The sequence below is a fragment of the Nestor notabilis genome, unplaced genomic scaffold (assembly GCF_000696875.1).
Source record: "Nestor notabilis isolate BGI_N333 unplaced genomic scaffold, ASM69687v1 scaffold2719, whole genome shotgun sequence".
In the NCBI taxonomy this organism is placed as follows: domain Eukaryota; kingdom Metazoa; phylum Chordata; class Aves; order Psittaciformes; family Psittacidae; genus Nestor; species Nestor notabilis.
The window spans coordinates 122,486-146,185 of record NW_009943925.1 but is presented as its reverse complement, the minus strand read 5'-3'; the positions used below and the strand labels follow the sequence as shown (position 1 = coordinate 146,185).

General features: G+C 46.2%; 1 protein-coding gene across 1 annotated transcript in view; it reads right to left on the bottom strand.

The window, feature by feature from the left end:
* Nucleotides 1–4,054: 4,054 nt before the first annotated feature.
* The window catches only part of LOC104411684 (xin actin-binding repeat-containing protein 1-like), a 20,980-nt gene continuing 1,334 nt past the window's right edge, over nucleotides 4,055–23,700 (bottom strand). The window contains exons 2-4 of the mRNA XM_010022170.1: nucleotides 14,858–15,018; nucleotides 13,312–13,365; nucleotides 4,055–11,710 (exon numbers count right to left, since the gene is read on the bottom strand). Coding sequence (XP_010020472.1) covers nucleotides 4,055–11,710 — 7,656 coding nt within the window. The 5' untranslated portion in view covers nucleotides 13,312–13,365; nucleotides 14,858–15,018. The remainder of the gene's footprint in view (nucleotides 11,711–13,311; nucleotides 13,366–14,857; nucleotides 15,019–23,700) is intronic.

Sequence of the window (23,700 nt, the reverse complement as noted above, 5' to 3'; positions counted from 1 at the left end):
GCCAGATTTTAGCTTTGACCAGAGGAAACATGTTGCCCAGAGAAGCTGTGGCTGCCCCATCCCTGGCAGTGTTCAAGGCCAGGTTAGGCCAGGGCTTTGAGCAGCCTGCTCTAGTGGAAGATGTCCCTTCCTGTGGCAAGGGGTTGGAACTGGATGAGCTTTAAGGTCTTTTCCAACCCAAACCTTCTGTGATTTTACGGCTCTATGAAACATGAAAAGTGTTTATCTCAAGAGATTAATTGACAAGGGAACAAGAACCCTATCTTTTATTTGCAATAGACACCTGAGCGACCATTTATTTAAAATTACTTTCATTTTGGCTGAACATATCAGTATTGTTGTCATCTTTGTTTTCCTATGACCATGCTTTCAAGAAGAGTTTGATGTCTTCAATTTTCTTCCCTTTTTCTAGAGGGAAGTATACAAACAAACGCCCTGTCTTTCCTTCAGTCTGCAATGATCTCAGTAGACCTCTGCCAGTCCAATCTTCTACAGAGAGGATACCATAGTTCTGCAACTGCCTATGTATGTAATAAGTGTCTAAATTCCTAGTATATTCAGCAGAGGTCCAGTTAAAGGAATCTAGAAGGTGATACATTTACACTAAAACAAGCCCTTGTATTTGGACAAAATCAGTCACGTAGGTAAGATTAACTTCACCAGTGTGACTATACAACTGTGAAAATGCCAATGAGAGGGAAGTGCTGGTGAAGGTGAAGCAGAAACATGCTTTCATGCAAAGGTAAGATAGATTCTTCAAGTGGAAAATGGTAGCAGAAGCCAGATGGAAAGTGGTGCCATGTTAATAGGTTATTCCAGGAGAAATTGAAGCTCTGCACCTTTGGCACTGGAGGAAATGAGCAGGCTGTTTGGCAAAGAACAGTGAGTGGTGATAGGCAGCTGCATGAATGCAGCATCATCTGTGATGATGGAGCAGTGCCAGTCTTGGTGATAATAAATCTCAGCCAATGGATCAACTTTGCTGTATCTGGCAACGTCAATGTACGCTGGCAGGCATTTCCTCTGACAGTGACGAGCTCTCATACAGCATGAAGGTGTGTGTCCTGGCAGAGAAGAGAGTAACTGTTGACGTGTCTTTGCTGTATTAAAAGAATATATGTTTTCTTTTAATCAGGATGCAGAGCTGTTTAGCTGTTTAAAGAGATCTCTTTACTCTTAGCTGGGAATGTGTTTCCAAAGTGGGATAATCTTTTATAGGGGATGCAGGTCTCTTTCATCAAGAGATTTATTTTAAGTGCTCACTGTCTGATGCATGGCAAATACTCTTTCTCTTCGGAGGTATTTTTATCAGCCCCAGGAATAAGCCTTCCTACTGGTCTGGAAGACAGAGAAGTGATTAGCAGCAATTGAATGGCACTGTGGGCAAGGAAATTGTCTTAAGAGTTCTGTGAAAAGCAATTACAGAGTGTTCCTGGAAGGCTCTTCTAGCACACTGCTTATCATCGCCAGGCTGAAAGTTCAGCTGCCTTAGTTTATCAGTTGTTGCCTTTTTTTCTCTAGGTGAATTAAAATCTTTACAGCATGAGGGGTCACACAAAAGCACAAAGCTTTCTGACCTATGAATATCCTCAGGGAGATAAGTGGCTGAAATGGAGTTGGCAAGGGTAGTATTTGATGTAGGCACTTCAAATGTGGCATATTTCATGTCTACTGCTGCAAGAGAACCAGATCTGTAGCTGAATTTGCCCTTTGAACACTCAAGGAGGTACAGTAAGACAAGGCCATCTGTCCTCTGTCTGTTGGTCCAGGTAATTCTCTCAGCCAGTTTGCACTTGAAAACATCTACCTAGCACTGTGTGAGAATGCAGAGGCCCACCAGGGCAAAGGATGGTGAACAACGTCATGTCTTGTATCCAAAGATCACAGAAAAATCTATGACAACTCGTTTGGGATTTGAAAGTTTGTGTGTGCTTTACTGATTTATTATTGCAAGGTCTGAAGCATGAGGAATATGAGCTGATCCCTCAGCTTGTATTTGAGTTTCAAATCTTTGTATTTGTTTTTTTCTCCAGCTCTTTCAGTGCTTCAAGCAGCCATGTATGGTGCTAAAATAGTGCAGCATCTGTCCCCTCATGATATTTCAGCTCCTGGCTGATGGAAATACCATGAAAGAAACATATCTCAAATTATCTTAGGCTCATAAATAGATCATTGAGACATTTAGAAATCCTGTAAAACCCAAAACACAAACAATAAGATCGGTATTTTTAAGCACTGGCGGTGCGGGATATTTGGGTTTAGTTGAGTTCTTGTGGAATAAATTTTATTGCACAAGCTTCCTTTTTGCAGCTTACTAAAACTGCCCTGCAGCTGTCCATAAAAAGAAATGAAACAAGCATGTGTTATGGGCATCCTGAAACAAGCTAAGATGGGAAACAAAGAAGGATAAGAAAGCGATGTTGGAAAAATTTTGAAGAGGAGCTCCAGATTAAATAATTCTCTCTTGCTACTGCAATTGGTCCTTAAACCATAGTAAAACCATTGGGAAGGTCTAAGTGGTTATTTTTTCTGATCCCCTGAAACCAGATATGCTCAATTTATGATGATCTGCTCTTCTACCTCAACCTATGGGGCATTCTTTTGAACTGAAAACAATGTTCTTTTGGCATATATTATTTTCAGATTTGCGGGGTCCTAGAGGCAAACCAATGAGGTCTGGGTATGTACCTGTTTTTTGGGGATGGTATCTGAGTTTAAAAACCTAGCTAGGGACTTGTAAGGCTTATGGAGGCATAACACCTCAGCATGCCACATGGAAGAAGTGGGTATAGGCAAGTGTTGAGACTTTTCTTGGTGTATACATACTACCCAGTCTCCTTACACTTACACAGGGTGCTGATTTGGGTGGTATATATCACCCTGGACTCAACTCAGTTTTAAGACAAGGATATGAACACTGCTTAGTGCAGAGCTGATAATACACACACACAGTAAAGAAGATGTACACTAAATCCCTCCAGTAATTTAGAGTGCTCTCAATATGTGATTCAACTGCTTCACTGAGGGATGATTTCTAGGTACTTTGAAAGGAAACAAGCATTCAATGAAAGAAACTCAACCAGACCAAGGTATTTTTAGAGGTAATGTTTACCTTCAGAATGCAGCAATAGAAGTTAAAAAAACCCAACAACCAAACCACAAATTATCTAAATTCTTCAGTTTAAAATGTACAAAACAAAGTCATAATAAAAAGAAAATTGCTTTACAAAGTCTCAAAAGGAATTTAAACAGTAAACATGTAGGAAAGCATGGAAAATCTAAAATAAGAGGTTTGTATATTTTGAATAATAAATTACAATTCTAAAAACAGAGGAAAGCAGTAACCATTCTGACTCAAATAAGGAACCTTTCATAGCATCTTTCTCTGGGGGAACAGTACTGATAATAGCTGTAGGTCTTGGCTTTTCAGTAGCAGGTAGTACTTTCCAAGAACTGAAAAAAACCCCTGTTAAATACCTCCCCCAAGCCCCAATAAGTGACAGCAATTTAAGATTTTTTTTTCCTTCCTTTTAACTAAGAGAAAACCTATCCAACCCACCCATCAATATGAGCTTGTATGTGTGTTTAGGATGCCCTTCTTAGGAAAAAAGATAGTATAAAGGTGTTTGTTTGCCAATGACCAGATTGGTTCTTTGGTTGATCCTACCTACCCTTTCTTCTTCATTCGTTCAGAGAAGCCTGATACAACACCCCCTCTCACCCCATCCCCTGGCCCCAACACTCTAGGGGGAAGAAGCTACCCTAAGGTGCTCATGGATGGATTTTTCCCTTGTGCTTCTAACAGTGTCGGGGCTCTGGGTTATGGTGCAGCACCAAGTCTGTTGGTTTGGCCAGGTGAGGGCTGTTTTCCTCCAATGTCAAGGCAGACTGCATTTGTCCTGTCTGTATGCAAATGCCAAGACGATGATCCTGAGAAGTCCTTAGAGTGTAGATTAATCCCTGTGTGTAATGTGGATAAACCAGGAGATATTTTTTACTGTGGACTTGTTGGTTTTTTTGTCTTAAACAGTTCTCTTCTGCTTTCCAGAATCTCCTATTTCTTTGGCTTGGAGTTGCCAAAGGTGACAAAGACCACTCCTGGCTCCTGAAAACTGCCATTGGTGTGGAAGTCTTCGCCTGGGCTCTTCAAGTACCTCCGAAACACGGGTGAGGCAGACACCTCATACTGAGGATGAGAGACTACATCACATGTGGAAGATGTTTGTGTCTCAGACTGCTTGGTGACTGTGGTGGATGAAGTGATGATTTTGTTTCCAAACTGGTCCATTTCCTCGTACTGCTCCATGACAGTCCGGGTGGCTCCATAGAGCTTGGATCCATCGGGCCCTGTCTGCAGCTCCAAGATGCTTTTCTGCCTCCGTGGATTTTGTGGGCTTGGGACATTCAGGGAGGAGTAGTCCGAAAAGCCTCCTTTCATCCCACAGTGGCAGCTGCCTTTGGAGGTATCCAGAGGGGACCTCTCTTTCTCACTCATTGTATGGTTGGCATTGCCAAGGTTATGCTGTTTCATTGAGGTCAGCCCAGCACTTTTTTGGGCAGGCTCTGGTCTCTTCTCTTCTGCTGATGGATGGTTGAAGGAGTTAAAGCTGTCCTGAGAAAAAGCATCCCTTTTTACAGGAGTGTCAGGACAGTCTGGTGAAGGGACATCCCAGGGGGAACGTGCTGTCTTGGGTGATTCTGCTGGTTTCCTGGCAGCAGACTCGATGGAGATGTAGGAAGGTGAGGAGGGAGAGCTGACACGAGACTGAACTAGACGGGGGACCTCTAGCTCTGCCTTGGTTACCTCAGTCTTTTCTGCCACCTTTGCTTCTTCCGCAGATGTTGCTTCCCCTGTCTCTAGTGTGACTCCCTCCTGCTTGGCTTTGCTTGAGACAATACTGATTTTACGGATATTGCTGCTGCTCATAGAGCTTTGGGTGTTCCCCAGAGACTCCTTGAACAGCCCTGAGAGCTCAGCGATGTCTGACTCAGACTGGAGACTAGAGACAGAACAAAGAACTTTTCTGATGGCCTCCTCAATGTCCTGGAGCCGGGCAAGTGTCAGCTCCTTCAGGTGGATAATCTCAGCACTTGCTCGTTCCAGGTCCCCGAAAGCCAGATCCACTGAGGACACACTGTCAGTGTCCTCCTTTGCCAGTGTATCAGCCCTGTCCAGTTGCTCGGCCTGATGGGCCTTCTGACGAATGACCCAGTCAGGGACCTTCTCAAAGAAGCTCTTCAGAGCTTTCACGTCCACTTTGCTTGTCTCCTCCTCAAACTCCTTCACCCTAGTCAAGATCTCTTGCAGCTGCTCCTGTCTCCTGAGGTTTTCAAAGATCTCCATAGCCTCCTTGACATTGCCTTTCATGATCTCCTCTTTGTGTACTGACAGTCTCTTCCGACGCTCATCTTCTGTTTCTCTCTTGTTTTTCTCTCTCATAACAACCGCTGGCTTCTTCTGGGCAGATGTCTCTGCCTCTCCATCAGGAAATTTAAATTGTTCATTATTCCCCTGCTGTTGTTTCTCAAAGGAGTTCATTGTCTGCTGATGGAAGGACATTGAATGACACGTTTCCCTCCTCTCATTCACCTGCACAACTCTCTGACTATCCCATGATCCATAAGAATTAGACGCACTTTCTCTTTCCACCTTGGATGAGGCATTTTGTGCAATGTCAGCTCCTCTCTTTGGAAGAGTGGTGTGACCCACAGGGGAGGCACTTGGCTCAGTTTGTCCTGGCACATGAAGAGGCTGTACTCTACCAGGACAGGTTGGATATGATACTGAAAAGCACCCGTTCTTGTCTTGGCACAGCTCTGTATGCCTCTGAACCACCTCACCTGGACATCTTGGAGCTGCTGCTTTCCCACTCATCACGCCCTGCTCGACTTCACAGCTAACTACTCCATTTTTTATTGGCTTTAAAGTCTTAACACTAACTGATTCCAACTTTCCTTGTTTTCCTTTGCTGGCCTTGTACCTTTCCTCTGCAATTTGAAGAGGGGTTTTGGCAATGGTTTTTGGCAGCTTTCTCTCAGGGTTCATACCCTGAACTGTGACAGACTTGTTCACAGATGTCTCCAAAGTGCAGCTTTTTGCCTGAATCTCGGCATGGTCTGATTGTTCACATACTTCCATGCAGCTTAATCCCAGTTCTGTGAGGGGAGGCTTTGGCTTGCTGATCTCCCTCAGGCCTGCAGGTTTTGGAGGCAAGGGTGGAGGGATGGGTTTGGTTGATCTGTTTGTGCTGTTACTTGCAGAGGCAGAATGTGCCTCATGTAAGAGGTGCTCAGGTTTTGGAGGGGGAACAGGTTTTTTCCTGGGTGGGGCAGTAATTTCTGGTTTTGGAGGAGCCCTGGGCTTCTCTGCAGGACTCTGATCAGTGGGTTTGCAGAACAGAGAAGGAAGGGCATGAGGAGGGATCTGGAGAGGTACAGAACATCCTGGGGCTTCATCTTTGCTGATTGGTAGTGGAAGGGCACCTTCTCTTGTTGCTGTAGTTGAGGGTGGGCAATGCTCTGCTTTCATCACAGCAACTGAGGGAGGAGGAGGAGGAAAGTCAATATCAGTCTGTGACCCTGAAGCCACTACAGCAGTCTGGTCACTAATGACTTGAGCCTCATTTTTCTTTTTACACACAGAATAGGACTGCCCTGCATTTCTGTATATCATAGCGGCTTTAAAATCCCCTTTGGAGACATTAACGTTAGACTTTTCCAGCGACTGAAGGGTGGCTTTTAAATTACCTCGGACAACATCCTCCTTTTCTACCAGGCGCTGTTCTGTGGCGGCACTTTGCAGTGCTCTGATAGCTGTCTGTACATCCCCTCTGACAATAACATCTCTTTCTTCTTGCACTGATTGCTCTTTGTAATCAGACTCAGCAAAAGGGTTTATATAGGTTTTCACAGGTGTGGCAGTATAAAGGCCATCCTTAATGCTAAAATCTCTACCGGGCACAACTTGGCTTTCCTGGCTCAATAGTTGTCCTCCCTGTACTTCCTCTGAAGCACTGACCTTTTTGTGTGATGCTATTCTCTTCTGAGACACACTTGTGTGGGTCTTGGATGCCTCCTGGACTCTAGTGGTGGTGGTCCTGATGGCAGTGCTGGTGTTCTCCTGCATGGTGGATGCAGAATCTTGTTGGCGTACGGTTGATTGAAGGGTCACTGTTCCCTGTGTGCTGGCTGCCTGCTGCCTGTAGGCTGTGTGAGCCTCCTCCTTGTTCCTCTGTAGCTTGCTCTGGACATGGTGTTGAATGTTTTTTGCTTCTGCTGTTGCTAGCCTCAGGCTCTGCATTGCAGTCTGAAGATCACTCCCAAGGGCCTTTTCTTCTGGCTGCATCTGGCTGGCTCCACCACTCACCAAACTTTGCTGTTTCCCAGGCACTTCTCCTCCCTGAGCTGCCACTTGGGTTGGAAATTTGTCTTGCAAAATAGCTTTGGGTTCCTTCAAATGGGCACTGGTGGCTTCTTCTTTCTCTGCCTTCTTGCTGCCATCTGCAACCCTTTGGATTGACTTTGTAGTCACTTTAAGCCCTCCTGACAGCGTTTCTTCTTTTCCCATCACCGTGGGCAGAGGCTTCCCAAGGCATTGCACAGTGGTGCCTGTCACACCTGCTGCATCCACAACCTCTCTCTCTAATGCACCCTCTTTGCCCATGCTTTCACATGTGAATACCTTTTTTGCTCCCTCCATAGCCCCTGGATCACCCTTTGCAATTACTTTCTCTATTTGTTCTTTATTTGGTAAGATATGTATATTAGCCCCCTGCACAACCCATGGGACACTCTCATCTGCCCCGTCCTCTGCTTGGGAAGAGATGAGGGATTGTATCTCTGACTGCTGCTGGAGATTCCTCAGGTAGTCTAGATCTCCCTTCTCAATGCAGCTCGCAAAAAGCTGGACATTTCCCTTCTCGTTGTCCTCACGCTTAACGGTTGCTGTTGCTTTCTGCTCTTGAGAAGAAGCCAACAGGTTCCCTATTGTTGACTTCACATCCCCCTTGACAACTTTCTGCTGGACAGAATGGAACAGGAGGGAGTAGAGAGTCATCTTCACTGATCCTGATTTTGTCTCTTGTAAGACCATCCCCTTTTTGATGGAAGCATCTTGACTGAGGAGACCCTGTAAAGCCTTAGCTACATTTCCACTCAAGTCCTCTTCACCTTTAACAGCTTCACTCTGGTCCAGTAGCTGCAACGGGCTTACTTTGATCTTGCCCCCTCTGTCCTCTTCCACCAGTATACTTTGTGCTTCTACATTCGTTCTGTGCAGGAGCTGCAGCATGATCCTTTGCAAATGGCCTCCCACAATCTCCTCTTTCAAGATCTCTGGAGCACCTGGGCTGCTGAGCTGGTACTTCACCATCTTCACACTCTCCGTATCGTTGGCTTCAATGAGGATCCCATTATACTGAATAGCCTGGCAGGTGCAGAGCATTTCTAAAGTCTCCTTCATTGTCTTTTCTTTCAGTTCAGTTTCTATGCTACCTTCAGAAGCACTAAATTGATCCAAAGGTGTGCTCTCGAAGAGCCACGTTGTACTTTTCACATCTGCGTGAGGGATAGCTTCTTGAGCCCCAGCACTCACCATCAGCTCAGGGTCCTTAAGGGTGTCCATTGGCTGGGTTTCAAACAACCAGGTGCAGCGTTTTACATCCCCTTTCTGATTGTCCTCTCTCTGCACTGTACTGACAGATGAGCTTCTCTCCGCGTCCCCATACAGGGAGTCAACAGGCTGGTTTTCAAAAAGCCAAGTGGATGTCCTCACATCACCCCGCTGAACATCGCTGACACTGACCATCCTCACATACTTCTTCTGGCCCACTTGCTGGGACTCAAAGAGCTGCTTATTGGACTGAACATCTCCCTTCTGCACATCATCTACTGTTCTGGGCACAGACTTCTTTCCCCCTGAGAAGGAGTCAAGAGGCTCTGTCTCAAACCTCCACCGGGCAGCCTGGACATCTCCTTTCTTGATGTCCTCTTGGGTGACAGCCCTAATCACAAACACCTCTTCTTCCTTCTTGATCTCATCCAGGGGCTTAGTTTCAAACAACCATCGGGCGCCTTTCATGTCACCTTTCATGATTTCTTCTTTCTGCACTGAGGTGACCTCATGGTATCCTCCTTCTTTGTCCTGGATAGCATATAAGGGTTGGCTTTCAAAAAGCATTGTGCAGGACTTGACATTAGCTTTGCTCATAGTGTCTTTCTGGATCTTCTGGAGCTCTGTCTCATCTACTTTGTCATGTATTTGGTCAAGGGAATAGGTCTCGAATACGAACCTTTTGCCTCCAGCCTTGATATCCTTCTCTGGAGGGATTTCCTGGATACCCTCAGAGCTGTCCTTCAGAGAGTCCATGGGGTAGTTCTCGAAGAGCCAAGTGAACTTGTGCACAGATCCAGCTTCAATTGTCCCATCATTCTTCGGGGATGTTGGTTTCTTGGCTGCATCCAAGGGCTTAGCTTCAAAGAACTCCTTCACTCTGGACACTTCCCCAGACTGTATCTCCACACGACTGGAGTACCGCATGGGTTTTTTTCGATCAGCTTCACCAGCAGCAATGCTGCCCAACGGTTCAGTCTCAAATAGGTGCCGGACAGTTTTGACATCAACTCCTTGTAATTCCTCCTGACTGTATGCCTTACTGACTTGTAAATACTGCTCCTCTTGGCCTTTCAGGGAGTCCAGGGGCTGAGTCTCAAACATCCATGTGTAAGATTTCACATCAGCTTGGGGCACACTGCCATCCTCCTCCTTTTTCTTTTCAGCCTTCTCATACAGGGTGTGAATGGGCTGGGTCTCAAAAAGCCACCTGCAGGTCTTCACATCCCCCCGCTGGGAGATCTCCCGCTTCACTGAGGGATGCCCCTCACCTTGCGTGGCTTGGTGATGTATGACATCCATAGGCTGAGTTTCAAAGAGCCACTTGGCTGTTCTGACATCACCAGACATCACCTCTTGTTTTGTGATCCCCCTTATTATATCCACTTTCTTGATGCTTTCATCAAACTGGTCCAGGGGCTTGGTTTCAAACATCCATTTGTAGTTCTTGACATCACCACTGATGATTTGCTCTCTGCTTACAGAGGTGACTTCATGGAAATTGCCAAAGCTGTCCTTGATGGCATACAGAGGTGTTGTCTCAAATAGAATTTGGTTGGCTTTGACATTGCCAGCTGGAATCTCCTCCTCTTCTTTGGTGACAGGTTCAGCATCAGCCTGCTTAATGCTGTCTAAGGGAAGAGTCTCAAACAGAGTCTTGAAAGACTTCACATCCCCTTTCACTACCTCTTCCATGCTAGTGGCTGGAATTCCTTCCTCAAATGACTTGGAGATGCTGCCAAGGGGACACGTCTCAAAGACGTGTTTTCTTTGCTTCACATCTCCCTTCTCCTCTGCTGAAAGTTCTACTTTCTTTAAACGTCCCACTTCAAAATTGTCTTTCAGGGTTTCCATTGGCTGGGTTTCAAATAGCCAGAGTGTAGATTTTACATCACCTCCAATAACTTGTTCTTTGGCCATAACACTTTCAGAAGCTTCTCCTTTTAGAGAATCAAGAGTCTGGGTCTCAAACAGCAGTCGCTGCTTACTGACATCTGCCCCTGTGACAAAATCTGCTGAAGCCTTGAAATCCTGTTCTTCAACAGTGATTTCTCTGATAGCATCCAGAGGCTGAGTTTCAAATATCCACCTTGCTCCACTGACATCTGGCCTTCCAATTTCTTCCAGTGAAATCCCATGGATTATTTGCACTTTGGAAGTGTCCTTGTTGATGGTATCCAGTGGCTGAGTCTCAAACAACCAGCGAGCAGTTCTGACTGCATTGCTTTGAATTTCCTCTCGGCAGACAGACTTGATTTCATGGATGTTTCCAGTTTTGTCTCTGATGGCACAGAGGGGTTCTGTTTGGAAAAGCCTGACAGTCTTCTTAACATCACCTTTTAGCTCCTGGATTTCTGACTTCAGTTGTAGGATGCTCTTCTCCTCCACTGAGCAGCAGCGTCCTATAGCATCCAAGGACTGTGCTTCAAAAAGCTGTCTGGCACCTTTCACATCACCTCCCTGGACAGGCTCCTTGAGAACTGCCTCCTGCACTTCGGTTTCATCTGAATACAGTTTGTTTAATGAATCTAGTGGCTGGGTTTCAAACAGCCACCGGGCAGTATGCACATCCCCTCTGGCAAGGTCTGCTTCTGATACCTTGGCTGATGTTGACAGGCTGTCCCCATTGATTGACTGGCTTTCAAACTTTAGAGAAGTACTTTTCACATCGCCACTGAGAATGATCTCTTCTTCCGTCAACTTCTTTGTGGCTTGATGGTCCCCAATGGAATCAAGTGCCCAGTTCTCAAAAATCCAGCGCATGGACTGAACCTCTCCTGGAAGGACTTTGTCCAGGTTCACAGATGCCTGGGCATTGGGATCTTCAGTATTAAGCATTTCTGCCAGGTCCTCAGTCACAGCTTCTTCCAAGTTCTTCCTGAGCTCAGGATGCATGTGTCTGTAAAGCCTCTTCAGCTCATTGACTTGACGCTGCTGGTAGAACTTGGAGAAGGCTTGCTTTGGAGGAGGCACAGGGAGTGAGTTGAGATCCTGGCTCCCTGGAGCGATGACCTGGACTGAGCCAAGGGCGGGAGGGGGAGGCAAGTCATCTTCCATTTTCTTGATGGCTACTTTAGATGATTTCTGAGCTTCTGACATCTTTAGGGAAACAGTTTTAAACGTCAGCATCATCTCTTATCTCCCCCAGCCCCCCAGTCCCATGGTTGTTAACAGTGAGAATGGCAAAGGAAAAAGCCAGCCAACAAGGGAAATCCATGCACCTACTAAGCTCCATACCTTTGGTTCAGTAGCACACAGCACTCCAAATCATCACACCACACCACACTCTCCAGGCTTGGTGTTAGCTCCGGTTCCACAGCAGCACGCTCTAAAGCAAGGTCTCTAATTCAGGCATGTGCAGTGGTTAGTCTACAGTCCCCAGGATTCTGTCCAGCTACAGCATAACAGAGGTGCCAAGTTTGGACTGTGTCAGCAAGAGAGAGTGACCACAAGAATGACCACATGAAGAAGTCTGTCTTAGAGTAATTAGCTAAAAGTCAGCTTCTCCCTCCTGCTCCAAAATATCCAGGGCAGTGTGAGGACCTGCAGAGAGTCTGGGAACATAGGATATGGGTGCATGAGAAAGTCAAGTAGCAATTTCTGAGGAAGTCTCAAGAAGAAAATGGGGAGAGGGAACCAAACAAAAATGTCAAGCTGAGCTGATGGGGACAACCTATTTCTGGGTAGTGAGGTAGCATGATGGGCTTTTGGTAGCACTTTGGGCTGCCCACCACACAGAAGTGAGGGCTTTGGGAATGATGTTTGCCTGATTAGTGATTTCTTCTGTTGGACTACTTCATGTCATCATTTATAGAAGAATAGATGCACAGTTACACAATGAGAGACTTAAATAAAACTCTTTTGACTTGTAGACTTGTACAGGCATAAGGTTTACATCTGCTGGAATTAGGAGGCCAGATTCTGTGCTGATAGAAGGAAAAAGCAAGGCTGAGGGACCAGAAGTTAGGGTAACACCTATAGCTGGGGGCCTGCAAAAGTTACACTTGTTTAGACTCAGTTACCCTGAGCTCAGCTGAAATCCACAGCAGTGCTGGCACAGAAGTGAACAGAGGGTGCAGTCATGATGGGGTGAACTGTGGTTGTTCAGCCTATCTTTGAGCCTCACCTTCTGCAATTATTTTCTCCTTAGCTTGGGAAGCCTGGGAGCTGAACTGAATACCTACAACCTGCCTGGCTTGGCATTTGTCCAAAGGCAAGGTAGCCCAGGCCTATAATCATTATCCAGAAGAGACTATAATCCTGGTGGCTTTTCTTTCAGTAAACAGATCTGATGACCCTTGGCATGCCTGTGGAATTATGTCTGTAGAGTTATGCCTGGAATATTATTAGTTGTTGCTCAAAGCAATGGCGTGCGGTGTTATTTCACTCTATTACACACAGATTGTTCCGGCTAAAAATAAGTATTGAACATTAGTAAAAAACACCTCCCAGAATACCAAAATCAGCATGTTTTGCAGCAAGGGTAAAATGTGAATATTTCACGTGAGCCAGCATACTTTGAATGCAGTTTTTGGGATCTGTGCATTGCTTCTGAATGTGGGAAAGAGCGACCGAGCAGCTGATAGCTATATTCAGTATGAAAGTGCTCCTCACTGCCTTGTGCGGGTATTCAAATCACACGGCACTGCAGTCCACAAATATTTGGTTAGATAACGGTGCTTATCTTTAACATTTCTTACCTTGTTTTTTTTCTGTCTGTGGGGAGAGTGAATGGAGTTGTCCTTCACAGTACTCTGGAAAAGATGAGGAGAAATGACATCAAACTGCATAGGGAGACAAGTTACCTGTATATATGTGTGTGTGTGTATACATAATACATATATGCATGTGTCAGCTACAGAGACCTGAAAACCATTACAGGTGAGGGTTTTCTTTCTGGTTCACTGGCAGTTCTGTACTACTGGGAAAATCACTCTTATTCCAGACTGATCAGAAATATTTTTTTCCAAAAGTCTCAGCCAACAAACAAAACCCCAAACACTTTTGTTCATATTTGGGGGGGAAGACAAAACAAGCACTGGCTTCTCCAAAGTTTGATTTAGCCTGTATTTTTGTTTATACTTCAATATTTTAAAAATAAAACCAATCTACATTTGTAATTGCATGATGGATTGTGTAATTTATTGTTTTGGAACAGCTTTTTTCCCCTGAGCTTCTAACCAGTTCTAATTTTCCAATTACAGTCTCCATTCATTTGTTTTTGACTAGGACTGCTTCAGTCTGGACTCCTGCAGTCCAGAGCCCTGGTATGTGCTCGAGAGACTGCACCCCTGGACAGGGACCTTGCAAGAGATTGAGAGTGGGAGGGAGCATAAATGTGCCTGCAGGAAAGGTCCCAGTGTGAAATCACATCCCATGTTACTCCTGTATCACTAGCGGAGCTGGGGAAGTGGGAAAAATGTAGTTCAGTGTCTCATAACCTTTATAACCTGAATTATCCTATGACCCAGTGATCAGCCTGGAGTGGGTGATCGAATCCCTGGATCCCAGACCACTGTAAACGGGAACACAGGGAAGTCGCACTGTGAAGTTATGCCTGAGTGGGACATAAATGGACATAGGTATGTGTGTGTGTTGGAATGGGTATAACATGGAGATGTACTTCTTGCTGTGTGCTGAATATTTCTTTCATGGATGTGAGTGTAGAAATATATATGTGCAAATAAAGTGGAAATCTTACGTATGAATAAACTCTTTGTATGGGCTAGTGGATGCAGACGTGTGTGTGTTTGGTGTGTGTGTGCATGTGTGACTATATAGGCATGTGTCTATGTATATTCAGCTTATTATAAAATCAGCTAGGTTGGAAAAGACCTTTAAGATCATGGAGTCCAACTGTTATTACCAAGTCCACCACTAAAACATGTCACTTAAATCACAGATACAGTGCAAGTATTTTTGTTGCTTGTTATTTGGGGGGGGCAGGGAGAGACCTTTTATTTTAAAATGAATGCAGGTGGGGGAGTTCAGGTATTTACATTTGAAGACCTGGATATATACATCACATACATACCTATCAGCACCTCTGATAACACACAATATTTGCAAACGACAAGGGGAAGCTGGTCATTTTTGGCAACTCAGATGCTGTGTTTCTCCAGATTTACGAAACCAGACATGTTCTCGCTCACCCTCTTACAACCACTTGCTGGGACGGGGCATTGTTGGGATTCCACTTGTGATTTGTGAGCAGGGAGGACAGCGGCAGAGGCGTGCAGTGCTTACCGGCTGTGCAGGGCTGCTGGCGTGAGCAGCAGCAGCAGCTGTCTGGGAGAGATACAGAGCCAACAGCTCCTTCACGGAGGGTGCAGAGGACCTCCCTCGTCCTTGGTGAAGTATGTGGCTGGTGTTGTCTGGTGTGTCTAAAAATGACCGTGTCCTCTCATCTGAAACAGGGACAAACATGCATGGTGAGCTATATGCCAAAGATAGGAGGGCACGGCCAGCCTGGACCATGAGGTGGGCTCTGACAGGTGTCTCCAACATCTGCACACCAATTCCCCCAGCAGCCCCATCCTGGTCCCCCAAAATTTAACATCATGCCCTCCTGGTTCAGAAAGAAAATGTGGACATCTCCACCTTTTCCACAGCTGAATTGGACTTTGAGCCTGGGTGAGAGTAACACATTGCACACTGACCTGATCCCTCCATGCTGCCAGCGGGGCACGAAGCCTGCACCCATTTCTGCATCCCATGTCCTGCATGGACAAGACCATCACCAAAATGAGCAACTTGGACTACATGAAGGAGCTACACATGTTCAACTTGAACTAATTTTCATCTTTTTTTGTGCTGTGTGGCTGCACCACTCTCCTATTGGTGTGCCTCACAAGCAATTATATCCATTTATCTTTACCCCTCCCCTGGGAGCCCATTTCAGAGAATAGAGGCATGAAGAAGCTATGAGATTTGCCCAAGGATGCAGCAGGGCGTCTCTGGCAGCACCAATGGACTGAACCCTGGTTTTAGTTTAGAGGTCTGACATTTTGCGCTGTACCAGCTCCTGTGGGGACCTTAGCAGGGCCCAGCATGACATTGCTGAGATATTCAAGAAATTCAGTGTTCCTCCTACCTTTGCTCAGATGCACCCCATGGAGATGACTACAGCTGAGGATGTCCCTCTCTGGTTCATGGAAAAATGGCTACTCTGGGAGGAGGTGATCTATCAGACAGACCTTCTGAAGGTACACAAAGGGAATGGATAATTTGAGCAGTCACACACTTTTGGATGATGCTCAGGCCATGCTCGCTCATTCCCACCTTTTGTATCCTGTCCCCTTTCATCCTTATACCCCTAAACAGTAGGAGCTTCTCCTCCCTCTGAGGATGAAAGCTGTGTCGATCACCGGAGATTGATTCATGGCTCATCAGAGCCATTAAATGAGTGGCTCTAACGCAGACAGATCCAGTTTTCAAAGAAAGACACAACTTCAAATTCTAGCCAGGAAATTTCTTTTTGCATTACTTTGGTAGGTGTGAGCAGGATGGCCATCTCCACTTCCTGTCACAGATGTATATGGAGCTCTATGCCTATATGACGCATCTTCGTTTTCCATATTAGTCAGGGCTGTAAATCCTCTCTTGCCTCTTTAAAAACATGAGAAGTTTCTCCTTTTATCTGCAGGCTTGCACTGCTGCATTTGGATTTAGTTTGGTATTTGCAGTGCTTTCTGTTTGAACAATGGGCTCTCTCTCTGCAAATCCAGCTATTGCATGGCCAGGAAAGGCCTGATGTACTTTCTAATATGTGCATATTAGAAGCAGCGCAGCAATTCTAGCATTCTTTGCCCTCAAATCTCAGTGTCCAGATAACGAAAGTTGTAAATAACAAACTTAATGACTGTTCTTCTTTCATTTCTGCATTTTGAGTTCAGATTTCCAAGTTTTTCTCTAAAATACTGGGGGGGATTTACTCTGCTTTTCTCTTAATGTGACAACAGCTACTGTTACACACTAACAGGATTGCAGGAGCTGGTGCTTCAAATGTCCCAGTTCCTACAGGGACAATCATGCACCAAAAAGCCATGAAGATAAGAGCAGAGGGCCAGTGAGCTTGTCAGACACTGGCCAACATGCTGCTGGAAGGTGCCAAACTCCAAGGTTTCTTCTGCCCTTGGTTCCAGCTGCTCCTGCAGATTCATGGGCATTTTGATACAGAACAGGGGCTGGATACATGAGGAAGCAGTGGGATGCAATACAGATTTAGCTGCCCAGTTCTGCCAGAGGTCACTAGGACACCAGAGGAAGAAACAGGAGAAGATATTTCCTCAATGTCTTTTTTTGCTAGGTCATATGAAGATATGGGACCTCTCCCCCTGACTTCTGCTGTCCAGAGCTTAAACACTGAATCATGCAAGTATCTGCTAACACAATCCCCTCTGTCTGCTGCAGTAGGCTTCTCCCTTCATTTGGATGCTCAAGGCATGCATTTGAAGGGGTCTACTCTGTAAAAATGGGAATTGCTTGTGAAGGTATCTTGGATTTCATGGTCTTTCCTTATTGCGGCTGTACAGTGTGAGAAGAGCATTGAAGCATGTGCTGAATTAGCTACAGAAAGCTTTGAAAAGGGCTTTGAAAAATATTGTCTGCGGATCTCCTCTCACCTACGTTGCTGGAGAGGCAAAAGGCATCCAACAATCTGGAAAACAGAAGCTTTCTTCCTTGCAAGGTTATGAGGTTTGTCTAAGCCTCCCAATGAGAGCAATGGGGAGAGTTGGGGAGAGTCAGCCTTGCTAGTTTTGAAGCAGAAAGAAAACCAAGGACAGACTTGCAGCCCTTCTGGTTGGTAAAATGAACACAAGCCCTCCGTAAGGGAACAGACAAGCTGAAAAAGCTCTTAAAAACTACCAGAAGGAGATCAGAGCCCTTTGGCTTTCACTGCAAAGCAGGGACCCTGCCTAGGCTGACAGGAGTATTGCTGTGCTTAACCGTTTCAGTGCTAAGTGCTTGACAAAAGCATCCTCATGTCCTAGAGCTGGGCTGGTAACATTCGATGGCCTACACCTACCCCAGGCTATGGGTATTACTACTGTGTTCATATAATCTATATTGGCCCATGGGCCCTTGGGTTGAGATGCTGTGCAGAGAAGAGCAGTGTGCCCCTCCAGCCAAGAAAGAATAATGCAGCTGAAGAAAGATTTCCAGTCCATGCAGTAGAAAATAGCACAACCTCAGTGCTGCCTAGTCCTTCACCCATCAGCTTCCACGGATGAAAGGCCCCAGGGCTTCTGTTTTAATGACGGCTATAATTAGATACAAAGCTTTCGTTGAAGCTTTCGCCTTATCACTGCCTTTGTTTTCTCCCCACCACCCCCTTCTCCTTTATGACATTTTTGCAGTGCACAGGCTGTGCACAGCCCTCTGATTGCTTATCACTTCTCACAAAACTGCCTGCCTTAGATAGGGGCTGCTCAAACCCACCGGGCAGGCGGCTGGCTCTGCGCTTGTGAAAGTCTGGTGGCTCCACGCAGCTCTGCCTGACGAAATGGGCTGCTGCCACCCTCTAAATTGCTAATTATAGATAAAAGCAAAAGAACAACAGTTCATTCCACTAACGAGAAAGCTGAATTGTCACGTCTGTGCAGCTAATGGTGTCCAAGAAGCACCTAGGACAACTCAAGGGTTGTGAGCTTGGTGCCACTGCACAGCATCCTCAGGAGGGAGGGAGGGGGAGAACTTCCCAGCTGGGGATGGTAAAGCAAAGCCAAAGGATGTTATGCAGATCAGGCTTAGCGTGCTGTTTGTTGTGTATGAGATGGAGGGCATGGAAGTCCAGTTCAAGACCTGTTCCGGGCTCCATGTTTCTGCCTTGCAGAGCAAAAGGGCTCCACTGGCACGTTTGGCATCCATTGCAGTGCTGAGCGATGCATCCTGCGAGACACTAATTGACTAGCACTGACTGTGGCCCCAGGGATTTTAAACCTGATACTCCAAGCATTAAAGCATCGGCAGTGAGCTAAAATAGAAGAAAAGAGCTCCTGAGGACCCCCTCCTCCCATCCCACCCGGCGGCTGGCACTGTGGCCGATGTGGCTGCTCTCTAAGGGAAGGACACGGGGAATGCTCCTCCCTGCTGGGGTTTGCCAGCAAAATGTCCTTCGTGCCAGCGTCTGGCGCCAGATGAATCTGCACATTTCATGTGAGGGGCTGCAATGCGAGGACTGCCCATAGGGAGCAGCTGTCGGGGTTTCTTTAGCTCTTCCCTTGCCCCACCCCATGTATGTGCAGCTCCGGCTCGGTTTACAGCCGCTCTGTCCCACAGGCTGTACCCTAGGCAGACAGGGAGGGCTGTGGGACCTGGAAATTTCTAATGGGAGAAAATAATTCCTCATATTCATTTGTACTCACTGATCTTTCTAGACACAGGGGGAAAAGGCAAGGCAAGGGGAAAAGAGACTCTTCAATATTCATCGAAAAATTCACTCATTTCCTCTTCATTATTGACCATAAATCACTCATCTGCTCTGTCTTCTGCTGAACACAGTATCACAGGTCTCCTGAACTGTTATCATTTTACACCTGACAGCGAACTCCCAACAAGCGGAAACCAAATCACTAGCAAAACCCCTTCTCCGTCCTTCCCCCGAAAAACCCCATCTCACCATTAACACAGCAGCTCCAGCTTGCTCTGCATTCTACTTAAACAGCTTTATCCTAGAGAGAAACAACGCTACCCACCTGCTGGTGTCCACCACCTCTGCCGCTGGTATTCCTTCACAGCCCGGCTCCCACCACAAACCCCAGTGAGCTAATGAGCGCCTGAGTCACCTATTAAAAAAGGAAGCTGCAAGCTCAGCACCAGTCTCCTGGGTCGCCTGGCCAACCACATGTCATCGGCTTTGCTCCCAAAATCGGCCGCCCTGAGCAAACACAGCTGCTAAGCAAAGCCCTTTGTGTCGCCCTGTGCACCCCATGGCAGTCTGTGAACCAGGGCTTGTATAATGGGGCCTGAGAGCAGCTGGGGCTTGCACAAGGCTTGCACGAGCCAGAGGGAAAAGGATAACCCGCTGGTGTAAGTTGTGCAGGGTCCCTTCTCTATCCATTGTTCATCAAAGGGACCAGTGCTCTGGTGAGCATCCCATCCCAGACAGCCAAATCCAGCATCCTTCTTCACCTGTTCAGTGGCTGCCTGACACTCCTTCTCTATAGGTCGGCTTTGAGTTTGCCATGACAGCTGCTGGACCTGGCATGTTCCATGCCACGAAGCACAGATGTGTTATGGTCTTACTCCTTGGCTGTGCCACGGCTGAAGTGCTGTGAGACCTTTGGCACATCCCATAGTGCAGGACCAAAACCCAATACTCAAAGGACGATGGGAGCAGAGACTCATATCCTGGAGCTGCTTAGCACTTGGGAAATGAGGGCAAGTAAACAGCAATTTCTTCACATTGTAAAAGAGACTCTGTTTTCCAAGGGGGTAGAGGTGAGCTGACATGGAAATTCTCCTGTGTTTGTTGTGCTCTGGGCTGCTTTTTCCTGGGAATTTGGAGCCATTTCTGCTATTCCTCCCTGCCTGGGATGGGTCATGGGTTACTCCTAATCAGGTGGTCACTACCAATTCAGTCTGCTGACTCAGGATGTGTGGCTGGACGTGGGTGCCCCATCCCACCTGCATGTCCCTTGCATGCATGTTGATGAAACCTCAGCAACTTTCTGGCCTCCTCTTGAAGCAGGGTCACTATCAAAGGGAACTCCATTTCTAAGTGCCTCTGTCCCAGGATGTGAGAGCTGCATGTGCTAAATCACACCTACCCCATCCTCCTCCCGGCTTTGTCTCCCAGTGAATCCATCCCCTGACAAAAGGGGCTCCTAAATACCAACACTGCGCCACAGGTGGGCTGAGGGAATTTGCATGGATGGGTAAGCACCCATAAAAGCTGGCTGGGAAACCAGTACTGCTGTTTAATCCGGGAGCCTGGCAGCCCATTGGGGGTGCTCAGTCAGCGGGGAGAGGTTTAAATCTCTGCCCCAACCCCTGTGCTGGCAGCTCTACTCCATGGGGAAGCTCTGTTGGAGGAGGTGCATGCTAAGGTGGTGCGGGAAGTGGGGAAGGCTCTTTGCTGCACTGGTTTGGAGGCTGCTGAAAGGGTGAGTGGTCCAGGGATGCTGCAGTGAAGGGTGTGAGCGGAAGGGTAGTCCTGAGAGGGTGAGGGTTTGGGAAGACAGGATCATCTCCAGCTATTTCTCAGCCTCATAACACTGTTGAGGCTCTAGCACATGTTGCAATGTCATGTGCTATTTTTTTCCAAAGGAAGGGGAAAAAAGATGGGACAAAGTTACACGCATCAGTGGGGTTTTAGGCAGCTTCTAATAAAGAGTGAGGACCAGTGATGCATCAAACCATCCTGCTTATCCTCACAGGTACTGTCTCCTGGCCCCCAGATCACACTTTGCTCTGTTTGCAAACTGCAGTGTTCTCTCTCACTTTCAGTCCTACAAAGGACAGCAAGGATTTGAAATTCAAGCTTTTTCTTTTTGCCATGGATTAGCCAATTATGTGAGAGAGTGGCACCTGTAAACATGTTTGTTTGGTTGGTTTTTAAAGAAGTCATCTGCTTTTTGACTGTTTTGGTCACTTTTTAAACTTTTTGTTCTAGCTACATGGGCTGGGAATCAACCTTAAAAGTGAGAACTGAGATTTTCATATGCTCACCGAACCAGCACTGTTGTAAGAACACCCCTGATTACAGTTAGATAACTAATAAAATCATACAACTTAACAACACTTTTTTTTCCTGATTCCCAGCTTTCATGAGTAGATTCACTCCTTTCAAATATGTTTGTACAGCATCATATACAATAGAACCCTAATTTGGAGGTGGGGGCATCTCTGGTATAGATCACGCAATGATTAATGCGCATCAAAAAATAGAAATTGTTCTTTCTTGAAAGGGTTTAAGAAATATTTTGTGCTGTCTGCAAGCCATATGTTGCAATTGCTTGAGCAGCTCTGGCACACAGAGCTAATATATAAATTCTGGGGTGGGAAATGGGCTGAAAAGTGCCAGAACCAGAGGAAAGTGCTAAACAAATAAGTAAAATAACATAATGTAACTAAAGAGCACCAGTCTTGAAGAGAAAATAAGGTTTCAAATACCATTTAGTGCTTTAGGAATTGTTTACTAAATTACAGTCAAATGATTCTAATTTTGCGTGTGTATAAAGTTGCATTTTCAAATCTGAAGTGGGAAGGGGTAAAGGAAAAAATGGTTACTGAAGAGTGTCTTGTTTCCTGCACTTGAGTTTCAGATTCAGATCTCTCTACAATTTCCAGCGCCTGTAAACTGAAGGTTCATGATATTTTGTCACTTCTGCAAATGTTTTTGGCTCCTCAGTGTCAGCTGGACTTTCTTTTGAAGGAACATCCGAGCCCCAGGTAATTTAAACAGCTCCTGAGAAAACCTGGGAAAATATAGCCTCAGGCAGAGCTGTGTATCTGCCCCAAGGCAGCTCGAGGCTATTTTTGGGCTTTGCAAAAATCTAGGAATGTGGAGGACTCTATTCCTGGTACCAAAAAATGCCAGGAAGCTCTGCTGAGAGACAGCTGCGAGTGGCATTGCTGGCTGGCGACATGGCCTTCCCGAGTGGGCCAACTGCTGTGGGGCTGTGTTTCCTTAGAGAGGGTCTTTCACATCACCTGGGTCAGCTCCCCTGGTTTTGGGATACCAGGTGCCTACACAAGGCAGATGTTATCCTGACTATCCACTCAATGTTGCCTAATTCTCCATGTTCCTCTGCTATTTGCAAAGCATTAATAAAGGCTGAGAAGCTGTTTAATAAATCACTCCCCCAGGCTGTGTATCACTGGGATCTCGGTATCCAGCACTGTCCCTCTGACATGCTGGGTATCGTGTATCATGCCCTGGTCATGCCAGCACTGTTCTCGTACCCTCCAGTAACTCTGTTATTTACACAGGGGGGTTTCACTGAAACAGTGACAAACAAACACTCCTGCCTGACGTCTAACGAGAGCTGTTTTTATTTCCCTGTTTCTCTATTTCACCTGTCTCTGAATGCTGGCCGGCAGCAGGACTATTTTCATCCCTAACTCCTCTGCAGGCTCCATGTCCTCTGCATGCTCTACCTTCTCCCATAGAGCAGCATCAGCTTTTGCACATCACAATGCAGGATGACTATACATGATAGCAACTTCTGTCCTTCTAAAATCCCCTTCCCCAGGAAAGCAACACCAAGCTGCCCACTGGAATAACCTCTGCCTGGGGAGAGGGCTTCTTGGCATGCCGCAAATACCAGACCTTTTAAGGGAAGCCCTCTCTAACCACCGTGAAGAGACACCTTGGGAATGTCTGCTCAGGCATGAGCCTTGAGAGCATCACTGGCTGCACATCCCGCCTGGGATGCAGAACACAGCTGGGATCAGGGCTGTGGCGTGCATCTTTAAGCATTTCTTTGCCATGCCATAGAGTTTACGCAGGGACATTGCATGGATACCATGCGGCTCTGAGGAGCTGTTGAGACCATGCCTTTACTTTCTATTCTTATCATGGTGTTTCCATGCTGCTGTCAGCTCTTTATCACTGACAGCCAAGAAAACTTAATACTATTTTGGAAGAAGGAGTCATAGCCAAAAAAAACTTAGCTGTATCCTTTAAAGAGAAACCCCCAACCCACTTGTAGCTATTGAGTTTCCCCAGCATTTCTATTTGTTTTTAAATAAAGCAAATTGCCAGTGAGAATATGGGGAGGAGAGAAATAATTGGCTTTAAAAGAGTAAAATACCAGGTTGTACAGTACTTAATGCAGAGATTCCTGCTACCACGTTCAGACCCATACCTGGGGTTTTTGCCAGTGCCGAAAAAGCATTTTCATTCTCCCAGCAACAGGGCTAGGGCATCCTTGCCTGGTTTTCCCCCCAGAGGAAGCTTTTGTATTCTGCAAAATACTGCACCTGTTCAAGGGCTGAGATCAGTCTTTGTAGGATGTTCCTATGAATTTCCACCTATGCTGGGTCATTTAATCGTCATGAGCGGATTATCTCCACTTTGCCTGGACAAGAACATGGAGTTCCGTATTTTGTTCTTCTCGTCAAGTGATATCTGTATCTGAGGC